The following is a 12,078-nucleotide window of genomic DNA, read 5'->3' as shown; positions in this document are numbered from 1 at the left end:
AATAGACTGCCGATCCATAGTCAAATCAAAATTGAATGAATCCTGTATCCGAATCCCGATTCCAAACTTAATAACCTTGTGTTTAACTAATTATTTTTGTAGATGAAGCGAAGAAGCAACAACAAGAACAATCCAAGTGAACAAACACCATATCCAAAATCATGTTGCATCATCAGTTTAAAGAATTCACCAAATATATAACATAAACACTAATAACATTCACCATGGATACCTATTAAAAAAAAAATTTACCATGGATGAGAACTAAATAACTATTTATTTAGTGTACAAGCCAAAGCCTGTCAAATTTTCTAGATGGGGCTTTCCTCCCTGAACTCAAATACACAAACCAAAATAAATATGATGTGTTCTTCAACATTGGTGCTAGTCCTTTACAAGGAACTCCAGCCAAGATTCTTCAAAACCCAACTATAGCAGTCCTATCTAACTGGTCACCAGGGAGTCCAAAGAACCAAAAAAAAGTGACCCCACGTGTTGCTGCTGTTGCTGTTGCTGTTGCTTCCAAATTGAAGAAACCCGAACTAAGCCAAACTCCCTGCACCATGATGCATTGATAGCAGATCATCGGCCTAGCATTTATACAAACAGCTTCCATATAACCTCTTAATATTGATAGGGAGTCATTGTTCTAAAGAACTCATAATCTGTTATGGTCGCGCTAGTTCGAATTCCAACAAAACTCTCACAGGTGCAATCCTTGTGCAATCGGGCCACATTCTACCCCACCATTGGAATGAGTTCCCCGAGTGCAATCTAACATGCTTTCGACATCGGTGGTTAATCTGCCATAGAGGTCTTGTGTTGCAACAAATATATTGAGAATTAAAGAATAAAAGAAATATTGTTGTAATTTAATACTGCTTGATGGGCAAGACCCGCTCAACTTCATGACCCAGCCAGCGCACCTTGTCTTTCAGTGCATGGAATGTAATCAGAAATTGAAAACACAAGAAGCTGAAACATTTGGGGTCATAAAACCCAGCTTATTTGTAACCTGTTAAGATGGCAGCTTCCCATTTCCAGATGGAAGTACGATCTGATGGACAAGCTTTTCTGGCAATTCTCTTGTTGCCTGAAACACCAATACCTTGTAATGTTGATGGGAATCGACGGATTAAATGCTCCAAAATAGCTTTTGAAGTGCTGGAAACTGACCTGGAAGTGTCTCATGTGTAAAATTGGTTCACACCCGACATCTGCAACTGATTTCCCATGTGGTGTTCTTAAATTGAATCGTCCAGCTTCATAGTTTGTAAATGCCTTTTTATCATCAGGTAGGTGGTGGCATACTCTTAATAGTGAGGTGAGAGAATTCATCTGGCAGCCAAAAATAAATAAGTTAAAATGTGATTTCTTCAAAGGCAAATTTGGAGAGAATATAACTTAAACTCGAACGAAGTATTGTGCACTGCAACCTTTGCATCTACAAACCTATTATGGTCAAAGAACTTACACTTTGGCAAGCTCACTTTCTGAAACATTGTATAGTTCTCCAATTGTTTCGTTAGTGATATGACAAAATTGGATATGGATCATGGTGAGAAAAAGAATGCCTACAGAATCATCTAATTTTAAAGGTCATAACTTATGTGATTAAAAGCATTTATCGAGTTAATAAACCACAAGAAAACCTTGAACCCAGAAAGTTAGCAAACTGAGTTTCCCAAATCAGATTTGGTTAGAATTGGGTTTGCCTCAGTTGCAAACAATAATAACTGGATTTGGTTGGAGCAATGATTCCAAAGTATGAAGGGGGGGGGGGGGGAGAATTTAGATATTGCAGATTGTCAATTGGAATAGGGAAACACTTTTTTTCTTACCTTCATGTATGGACATGAGGCACAGCCTCCATGAAGGGAGCACCCCTCTCCACTAGCTACTCCAGGAATAACTGAGAGTTCAGAGAAGCTGCTCATGTCAGCAGCATTGAGGCCCGGTAGTGAATCCCTTGAAGTTCTTGACAATGAGTCTGTTGAGACTGGAAAGATGATCTCAATGTTAAGTTTTGCTCTCCCAGGAGACTCAACAGAACCTAATAGTTTGCGAACTGCTGCAACAATTGAAGTTACCATCCCTGATTCTGTTCCTAATACAAATTGAAGGTGGTCATCAACATTTCTGTCCAAAGCTTCTTGGACCCTTAATTTGATGAAATCTAATATATTTTGGGTAGAGCCCACCACTCCCATTCCTCTTCTCTTTGCTTCCATTGCCAAGGAAAACATTTCCCCTGGGACTTCAAAATGAGCTGTTAAGAAAGCATCACAGTACATTTCCTGTATTTTCTCCACGATTTCATGTCCAAAAAGGTCATGAACAATGCATGTCCCATCCTGCAGTAAAATTCCATGACCCAGATAAGAAAACCAGGCAGCAGAATATACTAATACACACACACACACACACAAATACTATTATGTTTCATATGTAAGAAATATTACAAGGTGAAAATGTATTTGTGATCATGTAAAAGGAAACAATCTCAGGAAATGGCACCATAAGAGTTGAACCTAATAATTAAACTGATGTTATCTTAGACGAGAACAACACGAGCACCATCCCAAAAATGGGTGTGAAAAAGTACAATTCACACAAATCACATAGAAAAGATAATACCAAAATTCATGTAAATCCCAGAAGCACAATTAACCCACTGTTTACCCTAGAGTTCCATCAACACAATGAAGATAGCTGCGGACGGGGCCATCCTCCAGGGGCTTGCACCCATTCCCTTCAATAGGGCAAGTTGTAAGTTTAGGGAAGGTAATTTGATGGAGGGGCATTCTTGGATGGGTGACACATGCAGACTAGGTTTGGAAAAGAACGTGGTCTTTTGTCTTGCCAAGTGATGATGCAGTGTGGATGCAGATGTGGTGCTGCCTTGATTTTCCAAGTGGTGGACTCTAAGCTGGCTCCAAACTTGGCACATTATGAAGCAGTATGGTGAAAAATTAACGCCCTAGAAGTACAGAGAGAACACAGAAAAGATATTGGTTGAGGTGTTGAGAGGATTAAAGACTCGTCCTTCAATAGAGGAAATGGCCTTAGATAGCATGCAATGAAAAAACAGCATCCACGTAACTGAATGAAAACAGTTGAGTTAAAAGCTTGATACTGACGGTGATTCAGCAAATCTTCCAGAGAGCTCTGACTAAAACGCTTGAAATGTATTTAACAAAAGACTTCCACATTTATGCCACAAGATCGTAAAAAATAAACCTTAAGGAATTACCATATTGAAGCTGTAATGCTCAGACACAGCTTTTAGATGTTAGCAAAACAGTGAAACTATTACCATATTGAAGCTGTAATGCTCAGACACAGCTTTTAGATGTTAGCAAAACAGTGAAACTACTTTGTTTTCCATCAGAGTAAATTATTCATTGCACATAGAAGAAAATAGGAAAAAGAAAAAACTAGCGTCATATCGGATCTTCTGTTTCCTTCCCCATGTCCAATACTTTGGCATTCCAAGTAAACGTTAAAATAAAAATAAAAAATAAAACATCCCACACCATGAATGGGGGGACCTCACCTGGTAATAGTGCAGGCGAGGTAACAATGATCTTATGGAGTTTCTGTCATGCTTTGGATGTACCTCGGCGATCTCTTCATTTGTCATGCTAGCCATCCGCTGAAACAATTCTGTGATGTTTGCACCCATGTACGAATCAGGGCCATACCATATACTTAAATTTGGTATTTGAGCAAATGCCTGAAGAACAAAAACAAATTCATTAGATACTAATGGGGATTGGGAACCCAAAAGTTGGCACCATGTACCAGTTTGGGAATGATTAGACTATTAGAACAAGTAAAATGAGCAGCAAGCAATATTATGGAGAAGGTAAACAGTAGGTAGATGATAGAGTTCAAAAGCAACCAACCTGCAGAATAGTTTGCACAACATTTGATGAAGTGCAGGTTATTGTTGGCACTAGTTCGTGGGCTTGAGCTTTTGTCTCCAGTGAGGTGTTGATGTAGATAACATGCAAAGAAGGAGGTACTTCAGCTGCCGACTTAAGAAAACTCATATACGCAGGATTAGCTGCAGCATCAGCCAAAGAGCAACCAATTCGTTCATTTGACATTCTATAGACACCAACCTGCAGACAACTTTCCATCAAAATGATGCACAGAAACCAAAACATGAAGGAATATTAGTACCCCCACAGAAAGGTTAAATATACATACCTGTGGGGCTATAATGTAAATAGCTAAATACATAAGACTGAAGAGAAAAATCAGGAGATTTCACAAACAACTGATAAAAAAGGTAATGAAGCAGACGGTGCACTGGCATTTGAATCACAAGTTATAAACCATCTTCTTGTGGAGTCAACCTAATCAGAAGTAAGAACAGAAGGGGGGGGGGGGAAACCTTATTATCTAAATTGTCCTAAAAAACCAGCTAGCACGATATATTTGTGTGTATCTGGGAATTTGAGAGGGGTCTAGGAAGGTTGCTAGATGAGTTGTCCAACAAAAAGAACTAAATAACCTGGGAGTATACTGTTAGGCAGCTAAGTCAGCAGTCCCGGGAAACATCATATGGAAGTATAGTAAAAGAACCATCCTTTCTGTGCATCTAATTATATGAAAATGTTTAACTGGTGAATCTAATTGATATCATATGTAATTTCAGTGCTCAGTTGTTGTCTTGAATTGCAACGAATCTCCAACTAGGGTTTTGAGGCCTACATAAATCCTTAGTAAATAAGGTTATAAGGGTATTATGGTTTCTATAAAGCCTCATCTTAGGGATTTCTGTAAAATGTTTTTTTTTTGGCTCATTGGGAGAGAGAGAATAGAATTCTCTTTTCTCTTATTGCTGCCAAAGAGAAGAACTTTCTTCTAGAGTTGGGACAACAATTAGAATTGTGTAGAGATTTAAGGTTTCTCCTCTTTGGGTGTTATCTGAACGTGATAACTTCCATTTATCTCTTGTTTTTATTCAGCTGCTTTCCTTTGGTTAGCGTTCCATCTTAAATTTTCCTTGGCCAATCATGCATAATAGATAATTCAAAATTTAAAAGGCTAAGGGCTGATTTGGTATAATGTCAATTTCAATTTTGGATTGATTTCATGAAATAGTCAACAAACTGATTTTTGGTCAAAAAATTGAAACTTTTTGCTGTTGCATCAATCTGAAATATTCCATATAACTAGAACTCCATTTGGTAAAAAAACCATTTATATTATATAATGATGTGGGTGAAGAGATACACCTTTCACCCAACTCTTTCCTCTCCTCCAAAACTAACACGGAACAGAAGCGTGTTATAAATTTTTATTTTTTTTTAGTGTCCATTGCAGGTCCAAGAGGACCCGCTGGAGAGCGTCACCTGGTCCAGAGCTGCCGGCTTGCATGCAGCTGGCAAGCGGCCCTCGCCGCGGGAGAAGATGAAGCGCAAGGGGTGGGGAGTTGGGCCTGTGGAAGCAGGCAGAGGTGCAGAGGTTTGCAGCCTCAAGTTCAAGTGGCTTCGATCCTTCAACATCAAATCTATTTCCACAACCCCAAAATTTCAGAAGCAGATCACAAATTGCAAATGAATAGAGGAAAAAAACAAAAGACGAGAAAAAAAAAACTTAAATTGGAGAACATAAAAGAAAGTAGCCAAAAGAGTTTGAAAGCAGGGAGAGAAGAGTGACGTGTCTTTGTGGATCGAGTTTTGAATTTCAATGGTAAGGGCGGCGGTGTTGGTGGAGGAATAGGCAACGGAGGGGGACTCGGTGGTGGAATTGGTAAAGGTGGAGGAGTTGGAGGTGGTGCTGGAGGCGGGGCTTCTCGGTGATGATGGTGTTAATGGTGGTTGGCGGTGGTGGTGGTGCTGGTGGTAGTATTGGGTAGCTACATTGTAAAAGAAGATGATGATTTGGGGAAGATGAGGGCATTTTGGTCTTTTCAAGTTTTAGCAAATAGGTCAGGGAAATTAGGTCTTTTCAAATTTTAGAAAAGATAGAAGAAAGGGTAGTTTGATCATTTTTTAGCAATTAATGCCTGGTGTGGACTTAAATGGCTTTAGGGGGGTAAAGTAGGGGCGGTACGTGGAATTTTCAGGGGTTGCGTGTGGACTTCTCAGAACCTTTGGGGGGCATGAGGAATATTGGGAACATTTTAGGGAGGTATGTGTATGTAACCCATAAAATAATAAGCAGAAGATGTTGTACTAGGAATAAAGACTCAAAACGAGATCTCCACATTTGGTAAATAGAACTTTTAGCATGGGACAGTTGTGTTTCCTCACAATCCATACAAATCAAACGTAATTTATATTCTTATATCCTTTCAGTGCCAAGGCGGGATGTGGGCACAGATGAGGCACATGGAGAGCAAATAATGATGTTTCCTACTTCCTTTTTTCCTTCTATAAATTCGATCCTTATCTTTCTAAAAAATAAGAATCATGAAATTGAACCCATCCAATTAGATGAAAGAATTGGTTATGAAAAGGAAATTAAGAAACCCCAATGTAGAAGTGCAATTTCACAGAAGGAATAGGAAATGAAGTCCTTTTTGTGAGATTGAATAAGAGTAGGGAGCAAACTCATAAGTCATAAGAAAGAGATATCATGAAAAAATGACGGATGTGATGCACGGCAGGGGTACATCACTTAATCCTGCAAGAAGAAAAAAGCCAGCAACAGGCCCAGCTGAATGCCCAGTTCGATGGGACTTGATTCCAACCCATTCGTGGGCTTACTCCAGCCCAGCTGTGAGCTTATTTAGTTAGGTATTTCGATTTGATTTAAGTAGTTAAGTTTTCCTATTTGAACTATGTTTCCTTTCTCAGTTATGATTTGTAATTAGCAATAAGATTGTCCTAGTCAGACTAGGATCTGATTTCCTAGTCAGATGAGGAATAGAATTAATTTTTTTTAATATATATATATTGGAAAAAGATCTCTTCTTGGTGTTGTTTCCTACACCCCTCTCACAGGGCATCATGAGATGACGCCTCTGCCCCCTGGGTAGATAACCAGACGTGCTCACCCATTGGCCCAGATGCTTGTGTAGAGACCATGCGACCAAGTAGAGAACTCTTGCCCATATTTTAATGACTTTATTAGTTTGTGCTACTTGGGCTCTTGTAAGGGAGGTGTTTAGCCTGAACCTAGGGTTCATCCTACCTAACCCCAATCAGGATGTATGCATCTGATTGCAAAGGACAGGAGGTGTTTAAGCTGAACCTAGGGTTCATCCTACCTACCCCCAATCAGGATGTATGCATCTAAATTGCAAAGGACACTTAAGATTGGTCATGAACTTCATTCATCACAGCAGAGAAGGCATGATGTAAACTGGCTGTCTAAAACCAGCCGCAGGTTTAGAGATTCTTCCCTACACCAGCATAATTAGCCATCGGGTAGGTGTAGGGATTCTTCCCTACACCAACAGCAGTCGTGGGGATTTAGATTAGTATTTGTTTTATTTGTTTTTATTATGTTTTATTCTTTATTGAGTTGTAATTCTAATTAGGATTCCTAGTTCAAATCTGAATCCTAATTAGAAGTCCTAGTTTTGAGTCCTAGTCCTAGTTGGCATTCCTATTCCTATTTTGAGTCCTAGTCCTAGTTAGGATTTATATTTCATGTCCAGCCTTGAAAGCTATATAATGTAAGAGCTCCACTGAGCCCCCTACGATTTAATGAATAAGAAATTTGCTTTGTTGCATTCCACTGTCCTGAGATAGACTGTGAAGGTGAGGCTGAGATAGCCTTCACGAGTTCACTGTCTCTCTCATTCGTGTGCATTCAGATTTGTTCAAGTTTGCTACTGCTGATTGTTTGAAGGTTCATGGCTCAGTTATCCAAATCTGCTACCAGTTCAAGGATCCATCTAATAACCAGTAAGTAAATCTCCTTCCCCAAACCCTTCTGTTCCTAACCCTCTAAGCCAAACCCTAATATCCCTCCATCTCCAAACATCACTTCCGTAACCTAAAACCTGCCCAGCCTGATTCCACCATTAGAAGCAGCCCAAACTTGGACCAAATCTCCCCCTCACTGTTTGGGAAACTCGATCCAAGCCCCTAGCCATAATACTTATTATAAATCCTAGATCCCTACATTAATCTCCTTCTCAAACCCTAACCCTAACTTCACTATTTATCTAATTCCACCCTAGCCAATCCATTAAACCCTAATAAATCCTAGTTCTGGTTCTAGTTGGCTTTATCCCCATCTAGGATTACATTAAGGCACAATGGCACATATATCATATACAGTAACAAGAAACAAAAATTGCAGTGTAATCAAGAATGTAAACAAAAAAAAAATTATCAGCATTACTGGAACTCCCTCAAGCTCCCAAAGTTTCACCTCAGAGTAATTAGAATCCTTTGCATTACATATCAAAGAGAGTATATAGGTCAATGTGAATATATTCTCTAAGAGGAAAGATATGGATTGAGGAGAAAAAGTACCTTTCCAAAGCCAGCCTGATCAAGGATTGCACGCACATTTTCTGACATGAAGTCTACTCCAAGCACTGTGATAAACTGACATCCAGCTTCAGCCATCTTAACAGCCGTATCTGCCATAACCAATGAATCAGATATATGGATGTGAGGCCACTGCCTTTGTGCAGCAGTTAAGACGCCTTGGACTTCCGGGTCCATGTAAAAATGTGCAACGACACCAATTTTCTTCTCCTTCAGCACATTGACGAGTTCTTTAACCTTTACCTCATCAGGGAGCAAAAACTTAGCCTGCAATCACTAAAATAGAACTTAGGATTCTGGCAATGCAACATCTTCTTGAGTAACAATATAGTAAAATTAATAAATTTCATTCTTAACCATAGAACAACAATCACCAAAGTTGATTCATGCAAGATACCTGAATTGTAAGCAACAAGAGAGCTCTATTCAACTCCCCTCACATTCTTTTTTCTGTTGATTTATATATAGCAACTCTAGCTTCAGGTTCATTAAATCCAATTGTCCAAAACAATGTTTTAAAACCCAAACCAGGAGTAGGAGCATTCTAGCCTGGTGATCCAATATACAGTAATCCAGCTGACCTGTCCAATGGTCAGATTGCTCTGGTGATCTAAAATGTATATGCTCTATGTTTAAGTATATGTAGAATAAAGGGTTTAAATTCAAGAAGGAATATTGAATTTTTTTCAAGGTGCTGGTCCATCATGTTGAAGGTCATGGATTAAATCGGCTAATTGCATGTTAAAAAATAAATTTTGAAAATGATTTGTCTTTGTACTAAATTTTGTTGAAGGCAAGGACCGCACCTAATCAGCCAACTTATTTGACCTATATACTGATTCTGCTTACTGATTAAAAAAAAAAACTAGTAATATTGCTTTTAATTCATGAATGTTTTCAGTAAAGCAGAGGAAACTAATGATCTGATAAACCTTGTATGCAGAATGGTAAACTTATTTGGACAGATTTAAGAACTAATCTTCATTGATAGTAGAAAAGTCCCAATTTTATTTCATGGCAACAACCATCATTCAAGTCTATTGTGTATCTTCAGTACAGTCTTCTGTTTTTAATCAATAAATTGACATTCCTTTTCTTACCAGAACCAAATTCTTAGAAATTATTTGGAATATATACAGATGCATTAGTGTCCATCTCAAGCATGGATTGGAGCCACCTCTCGGTCTGTCAAAATGGGACACTATAGCAGAAGTGCATCCCCATACATTACCTATCACTAATCATCTAGTTGATTAGTGCTGCGTCCTACAAAAAAGGTTACTTTTGCAAACATTTTGAGCTCTGTATATGCTTAATAGTTGCTGAATCTTTGAAATATGACCGGAGTCCATACGTATATGGCCTGGATTATTTCTTTTGCATCCAACAACACCTCTTGAGTTTTCCACGCCACGTTGGTGAGCTAGAAAGAGATATCAACAGAGTTTCTGAAAAATTCACATGCAGGAATAAAGTCTGAAGTGTAGTAGAACCATCAAAAAGAAGATAGATCTATGAACTCCACTGAAATCAAAACTGGAATTTGCCGATTCAAACATTTTAACGTCCCTACTAGATTCGAGTAATCAGCAGGTTAAATTTTAAAATACAATCCATTTCCTCTGTTTCTCTAAATGTTTCCAATTGATTATTCATCCCGTTTTAAAAATACCATTGAAGGGCAAATACGGAGGAACCATCCCCATGCTTGAAAGTTGAAAACCTTCTTAATGTAAAAGTCAGGAAGCGTTGGATAAGATGAACAGAATTCAAATTTCAGCATAGCAAAATGGTTACCAACCTGAGCTTCAGCATAGCTTCCTTTGGCCCGGATACCGTCCGCGGTGATAAGCAGAGATGGGAAAGGATCAAGAGGAGGCTTACCCACCCTCTCGGCGACAAGAGCTTTAGTCCTCTTCTGCATGCTGATCAATACGTTATGCCACGTATTCACCCTCGAATGAGCACGACCAAGCAATCCAACATTGAGGGCGGCTAAGTCTTCGGTCTTCACACTCAGTACTTCGTCCGGGAATGCCCCATCGAGAATCCAAACCAAACAGGAGCAGAAGCCTTTAGTGATCTCTGAATCACTATCGGCAAAAAACCTCATCCGACCATAATCATCCAAGCTGGCATCCAACCATACCTGGGTGGTGCAACCCATGACTCGATTCAAAGGGACACGCCGCGATTCATCAAAGGGAGGAAGATGGGTGGCGTAATGTAATAGGCGTTTAACGCGATCAATGGGTTCCGATAGCGATTGGAACTCGGAAACAAGACGTTGAAGCTTGTAGATGGCAAGGTCAGTGGTTCCCAACGAAGCCTCGGCCACAGCGGAACAGGGGACAGAAGAGCTAGGGTTTTGGATATTGGTATTGGATTTCAAAGGAGACGACGACGATGATGATGAAGAAGAAGAAGAAGAAATGAGACTGGGGTTGGGATTGTGGATACATTTAAGCCGCAGGGACCTGCGCGACAATGATATCCTGTCCTCTATATGACCGTAAGTCCTCAAAGGATAAGATTTAGGGTTCGACAATGTGGTGAAGCAGGCCGAAGAAGCTCTCATCGCCAAGGTTGCAGAGTCCATTACCACTTCCAAAGAAGAAGAAGAAGAATAATAAAAAATGAAATCAATAATATAAATTCCAAGCTTGCAGCAGCACACTTTTTTAGGAAAAAAAAGAATATTATTAGAATCAGAAGAAACAGAAATGGTGGTTAAGGTTATACCCTCGTCGTTTCGTTTCTATTCTTAAACGAAGATAGAAGAAGGTGAAACGGTTACAGAAGAAAGAAGAAGAAGAATGAAAAGGTGGTGATCCCTAAACTGCGCAACCACGCAGACATAGAAGAGAGCAAGGAACCTTAAATTTATACATGGTGGGATACAATGCCACGAAAAAACAATTCTTGCGAAAGAAAGCCACGAAACAACAAACGTGGAAATAAAATGAGCAAGTGTGAATGAATGAATGAAAGAAGAAAGAAAGAAAACAACAGAAAATATTTATTTCATAAAAAAAAACAGAAAATACTTAAAATTTAAAATAAAAAAAAAATAAAAAACACTTTTTGTGAATGGATGAAACCCTTTTTATGAATTAATTTATTGAAATTGTGCGATTACCAGGAGATGGGGATGGTGCATGCACTAATGCACCATCATCATCATCACTCATTCAACTCGACTCCCATGTCTCTTTTTTCTCGTGATCTTTTGATCTAAGAACCAAGGGAATAAAAAAATAAAGGATAAGACTTGACGTCATCGGTATCGTCGTTATCGTCAGCGTTGACGTCTCCTCCCATCGTTGTAGTTATCATCATGGAGTCATGCAGTGTATGTGAGTGACCCAAACCTCTCTTTTTTTTCTTTTTTTTTTTTTAATTTCTTGCAAATAGAAACGTATAACGAGCGGGCCAACCTTTTGGGTAGACCATGTAAAACCGGGATAGGTCCTGCCAATTTCAATCAAATCGGTCGTTTCAATCAAAATCCTTAGATTTCGGTCGTCGCTTAATCAAATTGCCCGAGTCAATCGGTAGCAAAAACATAGAAATCTTAGAATCAATTGTATCGAATCAGTCAATCTGGACTGGT

The 12,078-nt window shown here is 39.1% G+C and overlaps 1 protein-coding gene across 1 annotated transcript; it reads right to left on the bottom strand.

The window, feature by feature from the left end:
• Positions 1-806: 806 nt before the first annotated feature.
• On the bottom strand, positions 807-11,112 carry LOC122654644 (quinolinate synthase, chloroplastic-like). Its single transcript, XM_043848837.1, has 7 exons — positions 10,267-11,112; positions 8,448-8,732; positions 3,909-4,127; positions 3,557-3,736; positions 1,842-2,354; positions 1,177-1,338; positions 807-1,093 (listed from the first exon to the last, which is right to left on the bottom strand). Exons 1-7 carry the CDS (start codon positions 11,062-11,064, stop codon positions 1,019-1,021), a joined length of 2,232 nt encoding a protein of 743 aa, XP_043704772.1. The 5' UTR covers positions 11,065-11,112; the 3' UTR covers positions 807-1,018.
• Between the last annotated feature and the right edge of the window lie 966 nt (positions 11,113-12,078).

The sequence above is a fragment of the Telopea speciosissima genome, chromosome 3 (genome assembly GCF_018873765.1).
Source record: "Telopea speciosissima isolate NSW1024214 ecotype Mountain lineage chromosome 3, Tspe_v1, whole genome shotgun sequence".
Taxonomy (NCBI): domain Eukaryota; kingdom Viridiplantae; phylum Streptophyta; class Magnoliopsida; order Proteales; family Proteaceae; genus Telopea; species Telopea speciosissima.
This window is presented reverse-complemented; position numbering and strand designations above follow the sequence as displayed.